At 42.0% G+C, this 24966-nt stretch overlaps 2 protein-coding genes across 5 annotated transcripts in view; one reads left to right on the top strand and one right to left on the bottom strand.

The window, feature by feature from the left end:
- Positions 1-21939, bottom strand: part of SMYD4 (SET and MYND domain containing 4) — a 69386-nt gene extending 47447 nt beyond the window's left edge. For 2 of the 3 annotated variants that reach the window (XM_086686343.1, XM_086686342.1), the window contains exons 1-3: positions 21691-21939; positions 20182-20327; positions 3050-3194 (exon numbers count right to left, since the gene is read on the bottom strand). In XM_086686343.1, coding sequence (XP_086542469.1) covers positions 3050-3194; positions 20182-20315 — 279 coding nt within the window. In that variant the 5' untranslated portion in view covers positions 20316-20327; positions 21691-21939. The remainder of the gene's footprint in view (positions 1-3049; positions 3195-20181; positions 20328-21690) is intronic. The other variant, XM_025917428.2, reaches the window with a different exon arrangement.
- A 131-nt stretch (positions 21940-22070) lies between these two features.
- Positions 22071-24966, top strand: part of RPA1 (replication protein A1) — a 74346-nt gene continuing 71450 nt past the window's right edge. Inside the window, exon 1 of one of the 2 annotated variants that reach the window (XM_086686347.1) lies at positions 22071-22228. In XM_086686347.1, the coding sequence (XP_086542473.1) occupies positions 22196-22228 (33 nt within the window). In that variant the 5' untranslated portion in view covers positions 22071-22195. The remainder of the gene's footprint in view (positions 22229-24966) is intronic. The other variant, XM_086686348.1, reaches the window with a different exon arrangement.

The following is a 24966-nucleotide window of genomic DNA, read 5'->3' as shown; positions in this document are numbered from 1 at the left end:
AAGGAACTATTAAGCCACTTATCAGTGGATCGTTACTTAATTCATCAGGAATCATGAATTCACATTATTCAACTAAATACTTTATAACATTACAATTTAGGGCTCTTATCAGTTATAGAGGCTATTGTTAGAAGTCTGAGAGTTGTTGGGGCGCCTGGGTGGCGCAGTCGGCTAAGCGTCCGACTTCAGCCAGGTCACGATCTTGCGGTCCGTGAGTTCGAGCCCCGTGTCGGGCTCTGGGCTGATGGCTCAGAGCCTGGAGCCTGTTTCCGATTCTGTGTCTCCCTCTCTCTCTGCCCCTCCCCCATTCATGCTCTGTCTCTCTCTGTCCCAAAAATAAATAAACGTTGAAAAAAAAAAAAAAAAAAAAAAGAAGTCTGAGAGTTGTTGGAAAACTAATTCCAAATGTTAAGCTTAGCCCTGTTAAAGATTCAGAGTAAAGGTGTTTACCCTTCAAATTTACACTCATTCTTTTATTTAAAAAAAAAAAATTAATGTTTATTTATTTATTTATTTTTTTCAACGTTTATTTATTTTTGGGACAGAGAGAGACAGAGCATGAACTGGGAGGGGCAGAGAGAGAGGGAGACACAGAATCGGAAACAGGCTCCAGGCTCTGAGCCATCAGTCCAGAGCCTGACGCGGGGCTCGAACTCACGGACCGCGAGATCGTGACCTGGCTGAAGTCGGACGCTTAACCGACTGCGCCACCCAGGCGCCCCTATGTTTATTTATTTTTGAGAGACAGAGTGTGAGTGGAGGAGGGGCAGAGAGAGAGAGAAAGACACAGAATCTGAAAAGGCTCCAGGCTCTGAGCTGTCGGCACAGAGCCCAACACCGGCCTTGAACTCACAAGCCGTGAGATCATGACCGGAGCTGAAGTCAGATGCTTAACTGACTGAGCCACCCAGGTGCCCCTACACTCATTCTTTTAAATATACAAGATCACAGACATGGTGAGAGGATTGGTACATTCCTGCTTTAAGCCCATATTTATCTCTTAAAAATTATGGACGGAAGTCTCTCAGGGATCTTGTTTCAGTTTCTATGATGGAAGCAGGACAATAAAAGCCTCAGATTGTTAAAAGCCACTCTCCTGATCAAAATCTAGCTCAGTGATGCTTAGTTTTTATTTTATTTTATTTTATTTTATTTTATTTTATTTTATTTTATTTTATTTCATTTCTTTTTTTTTTTTTTTTAATTTTTTTTTTCAACGTTTATTTATTTTTGGGACAGAGAGAGACAGAGCATGAACGGGGGAGGGGCAGAGAGAGAGGGAGACACAGAATCAGAAACAGGCTCCAGGCTCTGAGCCATCAGCCCAGAGCCTGACGCGGGGCTCGAACTCACGGACCGCGAGATCGTGACCTGGCTGAAGTCGGACGCCTAACCGACTGCGCCACCCAGGCGCCCCTCATTTCATTTTTTTTTTTTTTTTAATTTTTTTTTCAACGTTTATTTATTTTTGGGATAGAGAGAGACAGAGCATGAACGGGGGAGGGGCAGAGAGAGAGGGAGACACAGAATCGGAAACAGGCTCCAGGCTCTGAGCCATCAGCCCAGAGCCTGACGCGGGGCTCGAACTCACGGACCGCGAGATCGTGACCTGGATGAAGTCGGACGCTCAACCGACTGCGCCACCGAGGCGCCCCGTCATTTTTTAAAGTTTATTTATTTCGGGCGCCTGGGTGGCTCAGTTGGTTAAGCATCCAACTTCGGCTCAGGTCATGATCTCATGGTTTGTGAGTCTGAGTCCTGCGTCAGGCTCTGTACTGACAGCTCAGGGCCTGAAGCCTGCTTCAGATTCTGTGTCTCCCTCTTCTCTCTGCCCCTCCCCGACTCATGCTCTCTCTCTCTCTCAAATAAATATTAAAAAATAAATATAGGCATACCTCATTTAAAAAAAATTTTTTTTTTTTTAACGTTTATTTTTGAGATGGAGAGAGAGCATGAACAGGGGAGGGGCAGAGAGAGAGGGGGACACAGAATCTGAAACAGGCTCCAGGCTCTGAGCCGTCAGCACAGAGCCTGACGCGGGGCTCGAACTCACGGAGTGTGAGATCATGACCTGAGCTGAAGTCAGACGCTTAACCGACCAAGCCACCCAGGCGCCCCTAGGCATACCTCATTTTAATGTGCTTCACACACATGGCGTTTTTTTTTTTTTTATTACAAAGTAAAGGTTTGTGGTAATCCTGCATTGAGCATGTCTATCAGCACCATTTGATAGCCTTTGCTCACATTGTTCATTGTGTCTCTGTGTTACATTTTGGCAATTCTTGCCATATTTCAAACTTTCATCATTATATTCATTACGATGAGCTGTGATCAGTGATCACGAATTGCTGAAAGCTCAGCTGACAGTTAGCTTTTTTTTTTAGCAATAGAGTACTTTTAATTTAAGGTATGCACATTTTTTTGATATAATGCTATGGCACACTTAGTAGACAATAAATAGTGTAGTGTGAACATAACTGGGAAGCCAAGAAATTCATTTGGCTAGCTTTATTGAGATATTTGCTTCATCGTGGTAGTCATCTCCTAGGTACTGCTGTATCTATTGACAACCTTCAAGATGGGATTTAAATAGGCTGTGGCAGTTGGGCTTATTTTCCTTTCCAAGTGAACCTAAGTCATACCGGTTGTAAGCGAACACTGCGGCTGACCAAACACCTAGCTGGCCTCTAAATTGGGACTATCAAACCAACAGCCTCCTCAGTCATTCTGATACAAAGGGCACACAATTCAGTGACAGCTGACAGACCCGGGCAAGGCAGAGCCATGGGTCCAATAAGCCTATTGCTACAGGGTATCTGAGGGAATTCAGGAATAGAAGTTTCTTGATGGAATTCAGGGCGCGTATATGCCTTTGTTTTGGCATATAACCAACGGCAGAATTCTGCCAGTTTTCTTTTTCAAATTCAGTTCACAAATTGTAAACAAGGGAACCACTGGCTACACAAGTCAGCAGTAAGGTTCTGTGACCTGAAGAACTACGCATCGCGGAATCGTTGGTAGCCCCTCCTGCTGAGATGCGGTGCCTTACCTTAGAGTACAGCACTGTGGCTCCCATATAATCCTTCTGCTGAAATTTTTTGTTTCCTTCTTCTCTGTAGAAAAGGGGAGCGTTGGGGTCCTTTTCCACCAGGTAGCCCCTAGACAGATTTTGTAAAAACATCTCATCCTCGGGTCTTCATGAAGAAAGAAACAAAACAAAAAAAGCACACATTTGTTATTTCAAGGGAAGTACCTTAACCACTGCACTTGAAACGTCGTGAGTACCTACCTGCAAAACACAGGGACACATGAGGTTGTCTGTATCGTGTAATGTGAATGGGGGGGTGGGAATCTTATGGCCTCAGAGGCATAGATACCAGAATTTCTATTTAGAGGACAGAATGCTAATTATTTATTTTATAATTACCACCCCTACGATAATGTATCATAAAAAAGCTTAGGTGTGGAGAATAACATAATACATGGTTTTGTAGCAGAGTATTCTCCACTTAAACTGTGTTGAAAATACTTGAGTGAATGGCTGACAGAAGGAGGAAAGAGAGGGGAAGAGGGAGGGAGAGGTAGGGAAAGAGAAAGAGAAAATGAAAATGAATCATAAAGTAAATGTAGTAAAGTATTAACATTTGAGGAATCTGAAAGAAAATACTGAAAAGAAAGTCACAGGCCCCAAATGGTATCACTTGTTAAGGACCCAAGTCAGTAAACCAAGACTTAATACCTAAGCTGACTGCAGTTGCAAGACCCCAGAAATGTAACCTTTAACCTCCAGATAGGAATTTACTGGTCAGCACTAGTAAGTTTACTGACAGACCCCTTCCATTCGCCTTAGGAGGGTGACCTTGCCTAAAACAATGGATTCTTTGCTAATAATTTCCTTTTTCTCCACACTCTCTCTACCTTTATTTTTTTAAGTTTATTTATTTATTTTTAAATATTTATTTATTTGAGAGAGAGAGAGGGAGAGAGGAACAGAGAAAGAGGGAGACAGAGAATCCCAAACAGGCTCTCGCCGTCAGCGAAGAGCCTCACAAGGGGCTAGAAACCACAAACTGTGAGATCACCACCTGAACCAAAACCAAAAGTCAGACGCCCAACCAACCAAGCCACCCAGGCATCCCTAAATGTTTGTTTATTTTAAGACAGAGAGAGGGATAGGGGGAGAGAGAGAGAGAGAGAGAGAGGGAGAATGAATGAGGATCTCAAGCAGGCTCCAAGCTGTCAGCAAGGAGCCCGATGAGGGCTCAGATCTCACGACTGTGAGATCAGGACCATGATATGATGACCCTGAGATCATGACCTGAGCCGAAATCAAGAGTGGGGCACTTAACCGACTGAGCCACCCAGGCACCCACATCCTCCCTACTTTGAGCTGTCAGCGCAGAACTGGGCGAGAGGCTCAAACCCAGGAACTGTGAGATCATGACCTGAGCCAAAGTCGGAGGCTTAGCTGACTGAGCCACCCAGGCGTCCCTCTACTTTTAAAAACCTTCCCTTTTCCATAGCCCTTTGGAGCTCCCTTCTACTTGCTAGTTGGGATGCTGCTCAATTCATGAATCAATTAACAAAGCCAACTAGATCATTAAAATTTAGTTGGTTGAGGGGTATTTGACTTAGGCTCAGGTCATGATCTCGCAGTCTATGAGTTTGAGACCCACATCAGTTTCTCTGCTGTCAGAGAGGAGCCTGTTTGGGATCCTGTCTCTCCCTCAATCTGCTCCTCCCCCATGCTCGTGTGTGCATGTGTGCTCTCTCTCTCTCAAAAATAAACATTAAAATTTTTAAAAATAAAAATAAAGTAAAATAAAACAAAATAAAATTTTCTTGGTTGGGGCATCTGGGTGACTCAGTCGGTTAAGTGTCTGACTCCTGATTTTGGCTCAGGTCATGATCTCACAGTTTGTGAGTTTGAGCCCTGCATGGGCTCTGTGCTGTCAGCTAGGAGCCTGCTTGGTATTCTCTCTCTCAATCTCTCTCTCTCTCTCATAAATACATAAATGAACTTAAAAAAATTTACTTGATTGAATTTTTGTTACTTAACAAAGTATATTACTTTGTTATACTTAATATACTTAACAAAGTATATACTTCTTAAAAGTATATACTTTTTAAAATATACTTAACAAAGTATATTACACAGCAATTATTTGTACTATTTTTATAAATTTTATTGTAAAAATTACTACTACTATTGTAAAATTACTATTTTACAAATAATTCTGAAATTATTTCAAACTGAAAAGGCTAAGTGTCTAACTCTTGGTTTAGGCAGGGGTCATGATCTCACGGTCTGTGAGTTTGAACACTGCATTGGGCTCTGTGTTGACAATGCGAAGCCTGCTTGAGATTCTTTCTCTCTTTCTTGTTCTGCTCCTCTCCTGCTCTCTCTCTCAAAAATAAATTAATAAACATAAAAAACCCCACAAATAAACACACACACTGGCAACGGAGAATACACCATTCTGCCAACAAGGAGAAACAGAATACCCTAGACTCTCTCTTTAACTGTAAAGAAAGTAAAATATGCATAATGTGAAAAATAAAAATTCCCTTTTTAAAAAATTCTTTAGGGGTGACTATGTGGCTCAGTGGGTTAAGCGTCCAACTTTGGCTCAGGTCATGATCTCACGGTTCATGGATTTGAGCCGTGTCAGGCTCTGTGCTGACAGCTCAGAGCCTGGAGCCTGCTTCAGATTCCGTGTCTCCCTCTCTCTCTGCTCCCCGCCCCCCCCCCCCCCCCCGCTTGCTTCTGCTCTCTCTTTCTCTCTCAAAAATAAACATTAAAAAAAGTTTTTGTTTATTTTTGGGAGACAAAGAGACAGAGTGGGGGAGGGGCAGAGAGAGAGAGAGAGAGAGAGAGAGAGAGAGAGAGAGACAGAATCCGAAGCAGGCTCCAGGCTCTGAGCCGTCAGCACAGAGCCTGACGTGGGGCTCGAACCCACGAAGCGTGGGATCATGACCTGGGCTGAAGTCAGACGCTCAACCAACTGAGCCACCCAGGTACCCCCCAATTTTTTTTAATTTTTAAAATATGTATTTATTTGAGAGAGTGAGTAAGCAAGCAAGCATGAGTGGGGGAGGGGCAGAGATAGCAGGAGAGAGAGAATCCCAAGCAAGCTCTGTGCTGTCAGTGCAGAGCCTGACGCAGGGCTCAATCTCACAAATCATGAGATCATGACCTGAGCCCACTCAGAAGCTTAACTGACTAAGCCACCCAGGTGCCCTGAAAACTAAAAATTCTCTTAAGCATTTCTTCTCAAAGAAATTGAGATCAGAAGTGTAGAATGTTTTTCAAATTTTTGTTTACAAAGACCCATAATAAGAAATATCTTTTACACTGTGATTCAGTCTGATGTGTCTATGTACAGATGTATTGAAATTTCACAAAACATTATCTTTACTATGTATGAGTTAATATCAAATATTTTATTAGTATTTAGATACAATATAGAAAAATATCAAAAGAAATAATATAAAAAGGAAAATTAGAAATTTTAATTAAAAAATTTTAATTTAAAAGGTGTGCTTGCCTGTTCTAAGTTTATTCCAGTCTAAAAACAATACGAGGATAATACCCTATGCGTATCTGGTGAACCATAGAGTCTGTTGTGGTTTTTTTTTCCTGTTTGTTTTTGTTTTGTTTCAAATTAGGGTAAATCTGAAAATCCTAGTTCAAGCAAAAAAGATTGTGGTGAATAATAATTATAGCAAAACTCTTCTTGCCTAACAATGGATACTCTTTATCTTAATCCAAAATGATGATAAATTCAGTGTTGTATAATTGTTCTTTAGTGCAATTAAGAACTAAGCTGCAATAATTCATTCTTTTCTTCAGGCACCAAGTTAACTCAGTAATTGATTCAAAGTTTTGAAAAGCAAATGGATGTTCTTTTTCTTTTTCATATTCCAAATTTTCTTCTGGAATAGTATGATAAAAAATTTGAGGAAGTGAGATAAAACAATTTTTCTTTCTTAAAAAATATATTTATATATATATATATTTTGAAGATTAAAAAAATTTTTTTTAATGTTTATTTATTCTTTGAGAGACAGAGTGTGAGTGGGGGAGGAACAGAGAGAGAGAGAGAGACACAGAATCTGAAGTAGGCTCCAGGCTCTGAGCTGTGAGCACAGAGCCTGATGTGGGGCTTGAACTCACAAACCGTGAGATCATGACCTGCGCTGAAGTTGGACGCTTAACCCACTGAGCCACCTGGTCACCCCTATTGTTTTTGTTTTTGTTTTTTTGAGAGAGAGTGCTAGAGGGAGAGAGAGAGAATCTCAAGCAGGCTTCACACCCAGCATGATCCCACAATCCTGAGATCATGACCTGAGGTGAAATCAAGAGTTGGACACTAAACCGACTGAGTCACCCAGGTGCCCCAAAACAAATAATTTTTTTTTTTACATTTATTTATTTTTGAGAGACAGAGCACAAGTGGGGGAGGGGCAGAGAGAATCAGAATCTGAAGCAGGCTCTAGGCTCTAAACTGTCAGCGCAGGGCTCGAACTCATAAACCATGAGATCATGACCTGAGCTGAAGTCAGATGCTCAACCAACTGAGCCACCCAGGTATGCCAAAACAATTAGAAAAAACAATTTTTCTAATTATTTTTACTGTGGTAAAATACACATGACAAAATTGACACTTTAACTATTTTTAAGTATACAGTTCAGTGGCATTAAGTACATTAACAATATTACGCAATTGTCACCACTATCCATTTCCATAACTTTGTCACCATCCCAAACTGAAAACTCTGTCCTCATTAAAAAATAACTCCTCAGGGGTGCCTGGGCGGCTTAGTGGGTAAAGCATCTGACTTCGGCTCAGGTCATGATCTCATGGTTCGTGAGTTCAAATTCAATGTCAGGCACCCTGCTGTCAGCACAGAGCCTGCTTTGGATCCTCTGTCCCCCCCCTCCCCCCGCTCCTCTCCTGCTTGTGCTCTGTGTGTCTCTAAAAATAAATAAATAAACTTAAAAAAAAATAATTTGATAACTCCCCATTCCTCCCTCTTCCTAGCCTCTGCTAACCTCTATTCTATGTTCTGTCTCTATGAATGTCTACTCTAGGTAACTCAGATAAGTATAATCATATAATATTTATCCTTTTTATGCCTAGCTAATTTCACTTAGCATACTGTTCCCAGATTCATCCATGTTGTAGCATGTACCAGAATTTCATTTCCTCTTATGGATGAATAATACTCTATTGTATGTAGATACCACATTTTGTTTATCCATTCATCCGTGGATGGACAACATTTGGGCTGTTTCCATTTCTGGCTATTATGAAAAATACTGCCATGAACACTGGTGTGCAAATATCTGTTTGAGTTCTGTTTTCAATTCTCTGGGGTATCCATGCAGAAGTAGGGTTGCTGGACCATATATTAATTCTAGTTTTAATTTTTGAGGAATGACACTGGTTTCCATAGTAGCTACACTATTTTACATTCCCACTAGCAGTGCACAAGGCCTCCAGGTTCTCCGCATCCTCACCAACATGAGCTATTTTCTGTTTGTTTGTTTGTTTTTTCCTAGTAACCATCCTAATGAATGTGAGGTGGTATCTCACTGTAGTTTGGATTTGCATTTCCCTAGTTATTAGTGATGTTAAGAGCACCTCTCCAGGGGTGCCGGGGTGGCTCAGTCAGTTAAGCGTCTGACTTTGGCTCAGGTCATGATCTCGCGGTTCATGGGTTCGAGCCCCACATTAGGCTCTGTGTTGACGGCTTGGAGCCTGGAGACTGGTTCGGATTCTGTGTCTCCCTCTCTCTCTGCCCCTGCCCCACTCATGTCTGTCTCTCTCTCAGAAATAAATAAACAGAAAAAAAAAAAAAGAGAGCACCTCTCCATGTGCTTGTTGGCTATTGATATATCCTTTTTGGAGAAATCTCTATTCAAATCCTTTGCCCATTTTTAAAATCAGGTTGTTTGTTCTCTTATTGAGTTTTAGGAGTTCTCCTTATCGGGTACATGATTTGCTAATATTTCCTCCCATTATGTGGCTTGCCTTTTTTAAAAAAAATCTTTTATTTTTATTTAAGTAATCTCTCCACCTAACATAGGGCTCAAACTCACGACACAAGATCAAGAGTCACATGTCCTCTCTTACCCACTGAGCCAGCCAGGTGCCCTTCTGTGGGTTGCCTTTTTTACTCTGTTGATATTGTCTTTTTATGCACAAACTGTTTTAATTTTCAAAATTGTCTACTTTTGTTGCCAGTGTCTTTGCTGTTATAGCCTAGAAATCATTGCCAGCCAATGTCATAAGCTTCCACCTTAGGTTTTCTTCTAAAGGTTTTATAATTTTAGCTCTGAAGTTTAGGTCCTTGGGCTATTTTGAGTTAGCTTTTATATATGGTATAAGGTGAAAAGTCTAACTGTGTTTTTTTCATGTGGATGCTAATTAGGGAGCAGACAGAACTGAGTTCCTTCTTCCAGTCTTGCCTTCTGTCTCTGGAGCCCTACTGAGGGCCTCTCATGGAGTCAACTGGCAATGCATCAAGTTCCACAGAGTACAGAGGATTGAGAATGGAGCTGAGAAACAATAGTGTGTTAACTCCCACACGTCTGTATATACATGTTTTTTCGGAGCCATTTGAAGTAAGTACAGCCATCATAAAAGTTCACCTCTACACATTTCAGCAGACCTCTGCTAAGAATAAGAACATTCTATACCTAAAAAAATTTTTTTGGGGGTGCCTGGGTGGCTCAGGTCATGATCTTGCGGTGAGTTGGAGCCCCGCGTCAAGTTCTGTGCTGACAGCTCAGAGGCGGGAGCCTGCTTTGGATTCTGTGTCTACCCCTCTCTCTCTGCCCCTCTCCCACTCACACTCTGTCTCTCTCTCTCTCTCAAAAATAAACATTAAAAAAAAATTCAAGACCTATTTATGATATAGACAACTTCCTTAAATTAAAAATGGGTATGTACTATAAACCTATGGCAAATGTCCTAAATGGCTGTTACTATTCAATACTGCATTGGAGGTCTAACTAATGTTATAATCAAAAGATAAAATGAGAGGTAAAAATATTGGAAAGGAGGATTGCTATTTGCAGATATAGCTACTTACCTAAAAATTCCAAGTGAATTGGCATAAAAACAATAAAATATTGTGAAAATACAGTTAGGCAGCTGTAGGATACAAAAATTCCTAGCCTTTATACACCAATCGTCAGAGAATGTAATTGGGCGAAAAAAAAGTCTTATTCACGATAACAATAATCTTACAATAAGGAAGAATAAATCTAAGAGGGAATGTGCAAGACCTATACAAAGAAAATGATAGAACTTTACTTAAGGATATGAAGGAAGCCCTAAGCAAATGGCAAGACATACCTTTTACTTGGAGGAGGAAATTTAACATTGTAAAGGTGTCAAGTCTCCCTAAATGAATCTGTAAGTTCAACACAATCTGCATCAAACATCCAACAACATTTTTTAGAAAGTATTTATTTATTTTCGAGAGAGAAAGCACGTGTGCAAGCGCAGGGGGAGGGGCAGAGAGAGAGAGAGAGAGGGGGACAGAGGATTAGAAGCAGGCTCTTTGACGACAGCACAGAGCCCGATGTGGGGCTCGAACTCACCAACTGTGAGATCACGACCTGAGCTGGAGTCGGACGCCTAACCGACTAGGCCACCAGGCGCCCCTAGCCAAGACATTCTTGAAAAAGAAGAAGTATATGACTGTGTGGGAACTTGGCCTACCAGACAGCAAAGCCACATCTATACGAGCCTTCCATGCTTTCCAGTGTTCCTTCCTTCCACTTCTGGTAATAAAATCTCAGGGAGGAAACCATTTCTTGTGGCTGAAGTAGGGAAGACCCTAATGTGGCAATAGGGTTGAGCACCGTGCTATAGGCCTGGCCAATCAGAAAGGCCTCACGCTTGTGGTTGGAAGGATGCATCAGGCAGTCAAAATTAGGTGGACTGGAGTCCACAATTAGGTTGATCTAGACCTTTTCTGCCCAAACTCTCAGGAAAGATGGCCTCTTTTCTTGTGGTTGTTAAGCTTGCAGGACGTGTCCAAGGCTACCAGTGTTGATTATGCCCGCCAGGTGTGCAATTTACCTGCAAGATGAAGAGCTACAGTCTGATGACATCTGAGCCCCTGGACACAACTCTGCTTGCAAACAGATCTGCCTTGGACATCCTAGTTTCATAGTGCATAAATTTCCTAATGTGAGCTGGGTTTCTGTCACTTGAAACTGAAAGAATTCTAGTATGATACTATAAAGTCACAGTAAAAACCCTTTGGTTTTGACATAGAAATAGAGTCTAGGAACAAATTTGTGGCAAGTGGGAATTCAATTTTTAACGAATATGGCGTTTTGAGGCACTAAGGATATCACGGACTATTCAATAAATGCCTAGGAAAAATCATCTGGAAAAAAGTTAGCACATTCTCTTACATCACATACAAAAATAAATTCCAGTGCTCGCTTCGGCAGCACATATACTAGAATTGGAACAAAAATAAATTCCAGATGGAGTTTTGAGTGAAAACTAAAACACAAAACTACAAAAGGAGTTAGAAGAAAATAAAGACTATTTGCAAGACACATAACTCAGAAACCAGAAAAAAAAAAAGATATAGGTGTATAGAAGTTAAAGCACGCACAATTTATATACAATGCAAAACACTGCAAGTAAAGATAAATAATAGGTTGGGGGGAAAATTAGTCACAAATATAGCAAAGAATTATAGGACCAGATTTTTGAAGATCTCTTATAAATTCATAAGAGAAAGACAGACAACCTAGAGGGAAAATAGGCAAAAGACACAAACGAACAGTTTGCATAAGAAATATAAACGGGTTGTAACATCAGAAATAATGCATTCTTTCACTAGTAATTAGAAAAATGCAACAAAACAAAACAAAAACAAGGTATTTTTGTCCTGAAGTCTGGCAGAATTAAAGACTACTGCTTTCTAGTGCTGGTGCGGATATAGGAAAGTACCGGTAATGTCTTTTTGGAAGACAATTTGTCAGTATTCATCACATTTTAAAATGCCCTGGGTGGCTCTGCCGGTTGAATGTCCAACTTCAGCTCAGATCACGATCTCATGGTTCATGGGTTCGAGCCCTGTATCGGGCTCTGCACTGACAGCTCAGAGGCTGGAGCCTGCTTCAGATTCTGTGTCTCCCTCTCTCTCTGCCCCTCCCCCACTTGCTCTGTCTCTCTCTCACAAAAATAAATAAACATTAAAAACAATAATAAAAAAATAAATAAAATGCTCATAATGACTGATATAGCTATTTATCTTCTAAGAATATATGTGTACAAAAAACATACAAAAAAGTTGCTTACTGCAGCATTGTTTGTAACAGTAAAAATGCAACAACTTGGAAATAATGTAATTGCCCCTCAACAGGGAAAAGAATAACTACATTGTGGTATAACTACATAAGCAATATCATGCGGTTGCTAGAAAGATTAAGGTGTGACATCGGAGAAAACCTCCTAGAACAAAGCACATAATATGACAGAATAAAGAAAAAGAAATGTAGATATATCTACAATTGTATGAGAATACACAAAAAGGACCAAAAAATTCCAATAAACTGTGGCTGTTTCTGTAGAATTGAATAAAGAGACGGTAAAGGGGAAACCTTCCCGTTAAACTTCATTAAATATCATTTCAAATACGATGAGAATGAATTTGATCTTGTCAACATTTATCATAAAGAAAAACAAGTATCAAAAAAAAAAAAAAAAACCCCAAAACAAGTAAAATGCTAATTGTACCTGGTTAGTACCTGAACTGGCAAGGCTCAACACTGCACTCATCATTTCATTCAACTAAAATCTGAGTGCCCACTATGTGCCAGACTATCGGCAGTTGTTGGCACAAAGATAAAGACGTTAACATTGAACCTGAAAGGTATGTGTTTATGTATCTGCATGTATATGAGGCTGTCATGTATGAGTCTTATTGAGCATAAATACGTGCCAGTTGGTGAAGAGCTTTAGACATATTTCCAGATTGACATTCAATCAGTATTTATTAAATGCCTGTTGTTTTGTTTTGTTTTGTTTTGACACAGCACTGCTCTTGTCTACACAAACACAAACACAGACAACATCTTTGCCCTCATGGAGTTTATAGTCTACAGTGAAGACAGATGTCAATCAAATGATTACACGAACCTGGAAAGGAAAGCTACGTGATGTTGTTAATATATACTGAGCTGGGACTCAGGAGGCTTTCCTGAGGAAAGATCTAGCTGACCCTGAAGGATAAGTAGAACTTAATTAGGGCGCGGAGGAGTAGAGAGAAGCCAGGGAAAGCATTTCAGGCAGAAGAGATACAGGAAGTAAAGGCCACGTGACAAGAAGCACAGTGTACATTAAGAACTGAAAGAAGGTCATGGGGCGCCTGGGTGGCTCAGTCGGTTGAGTGTCCGACTTCAGCTCAGGTCACGATCTCGCGGTCCGTGAGTTCGAGCCCCGCGTCGGGCTCTGGGCTGATGGCTCGGAGCCTGGAGCCTGCTTCAGATTCTGTGTCTCCCTCTCTCTGCCCCTCCCCCGTTCATGCTCTGTCTCTCTCTGTCTCAAAGATAAATGAACGTTGAAAAAAAAAATTAAGAAAAAAGAACTGAAAGAATGTCAACAATATGCTGGAAATAGGAGTGTGGTAAGAGGAGGCCACGGGCAATGGGCAGACTGCAATGTCTTACTGGCTACATTAGGTTGAGAATTTTAGTCTTTATTGTAAGACCGAAAGAAACTCCTGAAAGATTTTAAGTGAGAGCAATATAATCTGATTTGTGTTTTGAAAAAGGATTTCTGTTGTGGTGTAGGAAATAGTTTGGAGGGAGGCAAATATGCATTTGGGGAACCAGTTGGTAGTATTCTAGCTACTGATAGTAATTTGGATTAGGGAGGTAAAGGGAACGTGTTGGTTTTTGTCACTGCTGTAACAAATTCCTACAAAATTAGTGGCTTGATACAAACAAAAATGTGTTCTCTTACAATTCCGACATGGGTCTCAGTAGGCTAAAATCAAGGTGTTGGTAAAGACATGTTGCTTTCTGGCTCCAGGGGAGACTCTGTGGCCTCACCTTTTCCAGTTTCTAGAAGCTGCCTACATTCTTTGGCTCGTGGCTCTCTTTCTTTACCTTCAAAACTGGCAATCCTGCATCTATCTTGACAATTCTTTCATAGTTATATCTCCCTCGGACTCTTCTGCTTCCTTTCTCCACTTTCAAGGATTCTTGTGATTACACTGGGCTAATGGGTAATCCAGGCTACTCTGCCTATCTTAAAACTGGCTCGTTAGCAACCTTAATTCCATCTGCAAACTTAATTTCTCCTTACCATGTAACCTAACACATTCACAAATTCCAGGAATTAGGATGCAGACAACTTTGGGATGTATTATGTAGTATTATATATACCACACAGGAAAAGAGGGAGATTATCACAGTTTTTTGTTTTTTTGAGAGAGGGAGAGCGCATGAGCAGGGGGGGAAGAGAGAGAGAGAGAGAGAGAGAGAGAGAGAGAGAGAGAGAGAGAGAATCCCAAGCAGACTCTAGGCTCAGCATGGAGACCAGTACAGGGCTCGATCCCATGACCCTGGGATCATGACCTGAGATGAAATTAAGAGTCAGAAGTTAAATCAACTGAGCCACCCAGGCACCTCTTATTATAAATGTTTAAATATTTGTTTTGTGGTTATCTTGGAGATTAAAAAATGAATCCCTGATTTATTTACTATCTTCAGTTAGTACTTTTGTCATTTCCCAAACAATAGAAGAACCTTACAACAATTTACCTCCATTTGCCCATCTTTCCATTTGTACTACTATCATGTGATCATGAGTTCTTATTTTATATTTAGTTTAATTATTTTTTAAAACCTTATTTATTATTATTATTTTTTAGTAATCTCTACACCCAATGTAGGTCTTGAATTCACAACCCTGGGATCAAGAGTTGCATGCTCTACTGACTGAGCCAGCCAGACACCCTCATGAGCTATTTTTTTGTTTTTGTTTTTTTTAAGATTTTGTTTTTATTTATGTGTTTATTTTTTTAAAGATTTTATTTTTAAGTAAATCTACATCCAACATGGGGCTCAAACTTACAACCCCAAGATCAAGAGTCACATGTTCTACCAGCTGTGCCAGCCAGGAGCCCTGTGAGTTGTATTTATCTATTTAAAAAAACAATTTTTTAAAGTTTTTATTTTTAATTAATCACCATACCCAACATGGGGCTCAAACTCACAACCCCGAGATTAAGATTTGCAGGTTGCACCAACTGAACCAGCCAGATGCCCCTCCTCGCCATGAGTTATTTTTAAATATAGAATGGTTCATAGGTTCTTAGCTTTAAGAACTGAAATAAGGTAGTGCAATTCACTAAGATAGGGACCACTGGAAGGGACTGTGAGTTTGATTTTGAATATGTTGAATTTTTTTTTTTCAGCGAGAGAGAGAAAAAGAGTCGGGGGTGCGGGGAGAGAAAGAGGCAGAGAGAGAATCTCAAGCAGGCTCCATGCTTAGTGTGGAGACCCACGTGGGGCTTGAACTCACAAACCCATGAGATTATGACCGGAGCCAAAATCAAGAGTCAGGCGCTCAACCAACTGAGCCACCCAGTTGCCTCTGGATATGTTCAATTTTAAGTATCTTTGGGACTTTTAAGTAGTCAGCTGGATTTAGAGATTTGAGTCTCAGAAGGGAGGTGAGGGCTGGACATAAAATTTTAAGGATAATCAACATACAGAGGAGGTAACTGATGTCATGGGTGTACATGAGACTGTATCAGTTGAGGATACAGAGTGGAAAGGAAAAAGAGCCTAGGTTGGAGTCTTGAGGAACTCCAATAGTAAATGACCAAGCAAACCCTCTTCATTTATATTCCTTTCCATGCACCAAAACTTCAAATGATTCTTGTGGATTAGGACATCTTGGTGTTAGTAAGCCATATCCAACTACCTTGGGATAACTCTGCTACCATTACTATTTTCATCAATAGTTGTCTATCATTTTTAGAAACTCTGTAAAAGGAATCCACAGATCCCAAAAAGATTTAGACATTATTTTTCAAACTGTAGGTCATGACTCAGTGGGTCATGAAATCAGTTTAGTGGGTCTTGATTATTTTTTAAATGAGATAAATAGAAAGGAAAATATCAAGGCACATCATACGCAGTAAGCATTTATACTCTCTACCATGGTGAACTTACCCAGTCTGCAGCTCAAAATACCATGTATGACTCCCAAATTTCTATCTCCAGCCCAGCGCTCTCTCCTAAATGTCGTGCTGACTTAGACACCTCCACCTGGATGTCTACTAGACATCTCAAACTGAACTAAGAACCCCTGATCTTCTTTTCCAAAACTGTTCCAAAGCAGTCTTCCCAGGTGATGGTAATTTCATCTTTCTTAGGCCTAAATCCCTAGAGTCACTTTTTCTCTCATCCTCTAATATATCACATTCTATCTTTCAAGGAATGCTATGAAGTCTACTTTCAGAATCCAACCATTTCTCGTCAACCCCACCACCACCACCCTGGTCCAAATTATCATCACCTCATTTTTCACCTGGATTAATGCGACAGCCTCCCAACAGGTTTCTCTAATTCCACCCTTGCTTGTCCTACAGTCTATCCTCAACACTGTGGTCAGAGTAATCCCTTGAAACAGGAGTTAGCAAACTTTGTCTGTGGAGAGTCTGAGAGTAAATATTTAGGTTTTGTGGGCCAAGAGGTAAAATTGAGGCTCTTACAGAGGTAGCTCTATAAGAAAAAACAAATTTCTATAAAATTTTTATTGATACAACTTAAAAAATAATTGAGTATAATGTTTTGTAATACCAGTCTACTTTTTTTTTTAAGTTGGTTCCCCCCCCATCCTCTGGCCCCCCTTCCCGAGATCAAGAGTCACAAGTTCTTCTGACTGAGCAGGCCAGGCACCCTGCGTAATATAGGTCTACTAATGAGAATGGATTTTTTTTTTTTTTAATGAATTTTACTTAATTGGGATTCAAAGCCAGTGTTCCCAAATCATCAAATCAACTGTAAATGCTTATCTGTAAAAACCATTCTTAGTTGATGGTCATATAAAAACAGGCAGCAGGGGCGCCCGGGTGGCTCAATCAGTTAAGCGTCCGACTTTGGCTCAGGTCATAATCTCACAGTCCGTGAGTTCAAGCCCCACGTCGGGCTCTGTGCTGACGGCTCAGAGCCCGGAGCCTGCTTTGGATTCTGTGTCTCCCTCTCTCTCTGATCCTCCCCCGTTCATGCTGTGTCTCTGTCTCAAAAATAAATAAATGCTAAAAAAAAAAAAAAAAAAAAAAAAAAAAAAAATGGGGCGCCTGGGTGGCTCAGTCGGTTGAGTGTCCGACTTCGCTCAGGTCACGATCTCACGGTCCGTGAGTTCGAGCCCCGCATCAGGCTCTGTGCTGACAGCTCAGAGCCTGGAGCCTGCTTCAGATTCTGTGTCTCCCTCTGTCTCTGGCCCTCCCCCCGTTCATGCTCTGTCTCTCTCTGTCTCAAAAATAAATAAATGTTAAAAAAAAAAAAAAAACAGGCAGCAGGACGGATTTACCCTGCAGGCTGTAGTTTGCTGACCCCTGCTTTAAAATATAATCAGATCATATTGTTCTCTCAAAACCCTGGGAATTAGTTTTCTACTGTTGGGTAACAAATTACCACAACTTCAGCAGCTTAAGACACCCGTTTATTATCCTCACAGTCTGTTGATCAGAAGTGCAGGTGAGTCTCGCTGAATTCTCTGAATAGGGTTTCACAAGGCTGAAATCAAGCCAGTTCTTTCCAATTGTAAGTCTGAGGTCCTCACTTCCTTGCTGGCTATCAGCCAGGAACTGCTCTTAGCTTGAAGAGGCTGCCTGCATTCCTTGTCATGTGGTCTCCCTCCATCTTTAAAGTCATTAAAAGCACATGCGTATCTCATGGTTTGAATCTTTTTGATGTTCCTTTATGCTACCAGCTGGGAAAAACGCTCTGCTTTTAAAGGGGTCACCTGATTAGGTCAGACCCACTCAGATAATTGTGTATCAAGGTCAACTGACTTGGGAGTGTTGGGGAGGGGGCATCATCTTTAGAAGTCTGCCTACCATACCTTGCAATAATTTCCTACTCAGAGTAAAAAGAAAAGGCACGTAGGAGGGCCAACATGACTTGTACCACTTGCTGTCCCCCAACCTCCATGCATGTCTCATTACCTCTTTGATATTATTTCCTGCTCCTCTCCCTCTGGTTTACTCTGTTCATGCACACTAGTCTTCTTGCTGTTGCTTAAACATGCCAGACACATCCCACCTTGGGATCTCTGTCTGGAGTACTCTTCTCTCAAATATCTAATTTGTTAACTCCTGTATCTCCAAGACTTTGCTCAACTTCCACTTTTTCAATGAGACCATATCTGATCACACTATTCAGAGGTGTTTTTTTTTAAGTTTATTCATTTATTTTTGAAAGAGAGAAAGAGTGAGCACAAATGGGGGAGGGTCAGAGAGAGACAGGATCCCAAGCAGGTTCCGCACTGTCAGCATAGCACCTGATGAGAGGCTCGAACTCGTAAAGTGAGATCATGACCTGAGCCAAAGTCGGACACTTAACTGACTTAGTCACCCATGTGCCCCTGATCACACTGTTTAATACCACAACCTGCACTCTCACTCCTGGCACTGCCTATTTCCCTTATCTTGTTCTATTTTTGTTTTTTTTCTACTATACTTAGCACCTTTAACATACTATATCCTTATATGTGCTTATTTATGTTTATTGTCTGTCTCTCCTTGCCACAATTATGCTCCTTAAGGGTAAGGCTCTGTGTCTATTTTGGATTCACTAATGTATTTTTCTTTCTTTCTTTTTAAGTGGTAAGGTTCTTTTCTTTTTTTCTTTAAGTTTATTTATTTATTTTGAGAGAGAGTGAGCATGTGCACGTGGTGGGGGGGCAGAGAGGGAGAGAGAATTCCAAGCAGCCTCTGCACAATCAAGAGTCTGTTGCCTACCTGACTGAGCCACCCAGGCACCCCCCTTTTTAAATTTTATTTATTTAGGGGCGCCTGGGTGGCTCAGTCAGTTAAGCATCCTACTTCAGCTCAAGTCATGATCTCGCAGTCCGTGAGTTCGAGCCCCGCATCGGGCTCTGTGCTGACAGCTCAGAGCCTGGAGCCTGTTTCAGATTCTGTGTCTCCCTCTTTCTCTCTCCTCCCCCGCTCATGCTCTGTCTCTCTCTTCTCAAAAATAAATAAACGTTAAAAAAATTTTTTTAAAATAAATTTTATTTATTTAAAAATAATTTTTAATGGTTATTTATTTTTGAGAGAGAGAGAGAGAGAGAGAGACAGACAGACAGACAACATAAACAGGGGAGGGGCAGAGAGAGAGGGAGACACAGAGTCCAAAGCAGGCTCCAGGCTCCGAGCTGTCAGCACAGAGCCCAGAGCAGGGCTTGAACTCACAAACCGTGAGATCATGACCTAAGCTGAAGTCGGATGCTCAACCGACTGAGCCACCCAGGCCCGCACACCACCCCCCCTCCTCATTTTTTAAAGTAAGCTCTACTGCCCAATGTGGAGCTTGAATGACCTTGAGATTAAGAGTCACATGCTCTACTGACTGAGCCAGCCAGGCACCCCTCATTGATGTATTTTTTGTTCACTAAGCATATAGCACAGTGTCTGACACAAAACAGGTGATCAATAAAAATTCGCTGAATGAAGTTTAGGGAAACTCTTGTTGTAATTTTCTGTATACGTATGTATGTACTAGGTTATGATATAAAATAGAATTTCTTATTGAGGATGGTAGTCAAGAGAGTTTGAATATATGACTTCTAAAGTCCTTTCTAAATGTGAGCACTTATAAATTTCTATATGCAGCTAGTAAATCTCCACTATATCTTTTGGGAGATGGCAAAGTTCACAGCCTACTTTCCACAGCACAGCATTGCTTATTGAAACCAAAACACCAAAAAAAGCTATCTTGTCTGTTCTATAACAGTAGGTTAGGGAAAACTGGAAATAGCAAGAACTGCTGAATGCTCCAAAATGTAAAAAATCTGAACTTAATCCTTCCATGAAAAAGAGATAGAAATTGAGAGAAAATGACAAAAGAGAACATTTTCTAGACCAACATTTCCCTGGGTAAAGCTTTCATTCACTTACTGAAGAAGCAAAGAGGAGTGAAGAAAGATATCGCTCAAAGTCTCTGCGGTAGAGATCGTGACCTGAATGGACTTCGGGAGCAAAGACCACTTCTGAAATACATATGATTTCCACTCATCCACAGGCAGATCCATCCTACTTTAGGTCTATAAAATGAATAAGAAAATAAAGGATTCAGATTTCTACAAATGCACAATCCTAGAAAAATCAAGATTTCACTCAAGCAAATGGGAAACAACCAAATCAATTCTTGTGGTCTTTTTCTGTACTTTACATGCTGAGGATTTATATTCTCTCACACTGAACATCCTTTTATTCAGAAATATTTATTGAAGGCCTACTTTGTTCCACAAAGGACACTTGCCTCTTAGACCTCCATCTCCCAAGATGCTCAAGTCAGAAACTGAGACGTCCCAGGTTTTTCTTTCTCTCTCCTCAGCAACTATTAAGTTAACAAATGTTTCTATGTATAGTTCAGTTTTTTTCTTTCAATCCCCAGGTCATTCCTTTAGTTCAAGTCCTCACCATCTCTTGTCTGGTGTAACTAGTTTCCATGCCCTCAGTCCCCTACCCGGCTTTCTAAATTCAATTCATCCTTCATATTGAGACAGATGTCCATCCTCTGCCTTAAATTAATCAATGCTCCTCCAAGCATTTAGGGAAGCCCAGTACAAATCCTTCACTATTTGACCTGGGGCTTGTTTTCTTCCTTTTTTTTTTTTCAAAATTTATTTATTTAGGGGCGCCTGGGTGGCGCAGTCGGTTAAGCGTCCGACTTCAGCCAGGTCACGATCTCGCGGTCCGGGAGTTCGAGCCCCGCGTCAGGCTCTGGGCTGATGGCTCAGAGCCTGGAGCCTGTTTCTGATTCTGTGTCTCCCTCTCTCTCTGCCCCTCCCCCGTTCATGCTCTGTCTCTCTCTGTCCCAAAAATAAAAATAAACGCTGAAAAAAAATTTTTTTTTAATTTTATTTATTTATTTTGAAAGAGCGAGGAGGCGAGGGGCAGAGACTCCCAAGCAGGTTCAATACTGTCAGCGAGGCGCTTGACAAACGGCTTGAACTCACCAACTGTGAGATAGATCGTGACCTGGGCCAAAATCAAGAGTCAGATGCTTAACTGACTGAGCCACCCAGGCACCCCTACCCCTGGCTCATTTTCTAATGCCTAAGTCATCTTCCTCTGTAACCCACTATCCTGAGCTACTTAAAGCTATCCCCAGCTTGCCAGGCTATTCACCTCTCTAGTTTGTGCATAGTCTTCGCATTCATCCAGGCGCATCCTTATCCTCACTTACAGTCCACCTGACAAACCTGCACACACCCTTCAGGGCTCAGTTTGAATGGCACCTCCTTTGGGAAGCCTTCCCTGATTTTCCATCTGTGATCGCAGCACACTTCGTGTCTCTCCTGAGGCCCATATCATGTCTACTTGGAGTGAGGACCCCTCACTGTGGTAACTCCCTGGACAGACCATACTCTCCTCAGAGGGCAGGGACTGGATTCTATTTACCTTCAGAGATCCCCACTGTGCCAAGCTCAAGGTCTAGCACCGGCGGGAGCTCCGCCCTGGGTTGAGAAAGTAGTCTAGTTACTGCTTGACTATGGTCAGCAGCAGGGTTATCAGGGAACAGCTCTCTCTTCCAGTCGGCCCGCCAAAGGCCGAGCCAGGCTTTCCACCGAGAAGCCTCTCGGCAAGCTTCCGGAACTGCACCTCGCGCCCTTGGTTAGCGCTCGCGTCATCCTCCGCGCGCCCCGCGGCCCAGGCCCCGCCCCTGGCCGCATTGGGAGACTAGGTCCTGAACCAGTGCTCAGGCGTGTCACGTGGGCTGCTCGCAGCTCCTCGGCCAACGCGGTGGCTGCTCCGCCCTTAAGCCCGCCTCCGTGCCCTGCGCATGTCGGAAAGCGGGGGTGGTGCCTGTAGCTCCTTGGCCCAATAGCTTTGGAGCGCGCGGGGCCCCGGGAGTGAAACAGGGGCTGCGGAGGATCCGGAGCGCGGGAGTTGGTGCGGCGAAGGCATGGTGGGCCACCTGAGCGAGGGGGCCATTGCGGTGAGGAGACGCCTGCGGGCCAGCGGGCCGCGGGGTAGCTGTGGGCCCTGGCCGTGTCGGGGTGGAGAAGGAGAGAGAGGCTGGAGGCTATGGGGAGAGAACGCGGGAGAAGATAACGGGGGTGGGACAGGAAACCGTCGGGTGACTCCCTAAAATCATCACCCTCTCTTCGAAGGAGTTTTCCTGTCCTCTTTTAAATATGCCCGTGTTTTTTGTACTTAAGAAAACGAAGCAAAATGAACTTGTTTGTCCTCCATCTCCCTCCTTTGGCTAGTCTCTGTCTCCGCCCCTCCCCTTGTCCACAGCAAACTTCTCGAGAGTTGTCGTTTCAGCACACCTCGGGTTAACCCATTAACAGACTCCAATCCTTCGTTCCCTTCGATCGCTATAGAAAGAACGCTGGCTGAAGTTAACAGTGCCTCCTAGTCGTTAAATTCAACAGCCACTTTTGAGTTTTCAACTGAACCAACAGAGTTCTCAGCAGCGTTTGAGTGTGTTGAGCATTACTTCTTAACTTAGTTTCGGCTTTTTTGGCTTGGCTTGCCCGATCTTTCCTCGTCTTGTTTGCAGGTCCCTCATTGTAGGTTGTTTACTCAAGGTTATGTTCTAGGCCCTCTTCTACCAAGACATACCATTACCATCTGTATGTCAGTTGCACACAAGTGTCTTTGTCCGGAACCACCTTTAAAAATTTTTTGTTTATTTGTTTTTGAGAGACAGAACGCTAGCGGGAGAGGGGCAGAGAGGGAGGGAGACAGAGAATCCCAAGTAGGCTCTGGGCTGTCAGCACAGAGCCCTGTGCAGGGCTCATGCAGGGCCTGGACTCACAAGTTGTGAGTTGTGACTTAACGAAGAGTAAGTTGCCTAACAGAGCCACCCGGGCACCTCTGGAGCCACCTTTATCTGAAAGACAAACCTCTATTTTCTGTCTGCCCACCCGATACCTCAAAGAGATTTTAAATTCAACATATCCCAAAGTAGGTCCATTATTTTAGTAAGTTGGGGCCTCTTGGTGTTCCCTATAGGGATGAATGGCACCATTATCCACTAAGGTATGCTAGCCCGAAATTGTGGAATCATTCTTCTTGCAGACTCCCATCACTTTAGATGTCCAGTCCATCACCAAATTTGGTTTTACCTCCACACATTTCTCTTAAATACATCTACTTCTCTTTCATCCACTCTGGCATCATCATTTCTTGCCTGGACTACTCACTTCCACCCAGTGTACCCCCCCCCCCCATTCCCATCATTGCATATTCCCTCTTGTTCTTGCTTCCTTTCCAGCTTTTAAAAAGTTTTTTTTTTTTAATTTTAATTCTGGTGTAGTTAACATACTTCTGTTAGTTTTAAGTGTACAATATAGTGATTCAACAATTCTATACATTACTCAGTGCTCATCATGATAAGTGCACTGTTAATCCCCATCACCTATTTCCCCCATCCCCCCACCACCTCCTCTCTGGTAACCGTCAGTTCTCTATAATTAAGAGCCCGTTTCTTGGTTTGTCTCTCTCTCTCTCTCTTTCTCTTTGTTTCATTTGCTCATTTGTTTTGTTTCTTAAGTTCTACATGAGTGAAATCGTATGGTATTTGTCTTTCTCTGACTGACTTATTTCGCCTAGCATTATACCGTCTAGCTCCATCCATGTTGTTGCAGATGGCAAGATTTCATTCTTTTTTATGGCTGAATAATATTCCATCATATATATACGTACCATATCTTCTTTATCCATTCATTTACCAATGGACACTTGGGCTGTTTCCATAATTTGACCATTGTAAATAATGCTGCAGTAAACATGGGGTTCATATATCCTTTTGAATTAGTGTTTTCATATTTTTTGGGTAACTACCCAGTAGTGCCATTACTGGATCCTAAGGTAGTTCTATTTAAACTTTTTGAGGAACCTCCATACTGTTTTCCATAGTGGCTGCAGCAGTTTGCATTCCCACCAACAGTGCATGAGGATTCCTTTCTCACCTTATCCTCAAATAGGTGTGAGGTGATATCTCATTGTGGTTTTGATTTGCATTAACCTGATGATGAGTAATACTAAGCATTTTTGCACGTTGGCCATCTGTATGTCTTCCTTGGAGAAACGTCTGTCCATATCTTCTGCCCATTTTTAAATTGGATTATTTGGGTTTTGGTGTTGAGTTGTATCAGTTTTTTATATACTTTGGATACTAAGCCTTTATTGGATGTTATTTGCAAATATCTTCTCCAGTTCAGTAGGTTGCCTTTTAGTTTTGTTGTTTCCTTAGCTGGGCAGGAACTTTTTGTTTTGATGTAGTCCCAATAGTTTATTTTTGCTTTTCTTTCTCTTGCCTCATGAGACATAGCCAGCAAGATGTTGCTATGGCCTATGTCAGAGAAAATATTATTATTTTAAAGTACTTGTGGGTTTTTTTAAAGTTTATTTATTTATTTTGAGAGAGAGAGGGAGAATGAGCGGGGGAGGGGAAGAGGGAGAGAGAGGGAGACAGAGGATCTGAAGTCTCTGAGCTGACAGCAGAGAGCCCAACGTGGGGCTTGAACTCATAGACCGGGAGATCATGACCTGAGCTGAAGTTGGACCCTTGACTGACCGAGCCACCCAGGTGCCCCTATTTATTTACTTTTGAGAGGGAGGGAGAGAGATAGAACCAGTGGGGGAGGGGGAGATGGGGCAGGGGACACAGAAGATCTGAAGTGGGCTCTATGCCGACAGCAGAGAGCCTGATGCAGGGCTCAG

The sequence above is a fragment of the Puma concolor genome, chromosome E1 (assembly GCF_028749965.1).
Source record: "Puma concolor isolate L17-30 chromosome E1, mPumCon1.1.hap2, whole genome shotgun sequence".
In the NCBI taxonomy this organism is placed as follows: Eukaryota; Metazoa; Chordata; class Mammalia; order Carnivora; family Felidae; genus Puma; species Puma concolor.
The sequence above is the reverse complement of the archived record's forward strand: the minus strand, read 5'-3'. Positions and strand labels throughout refer to the sequence as shown.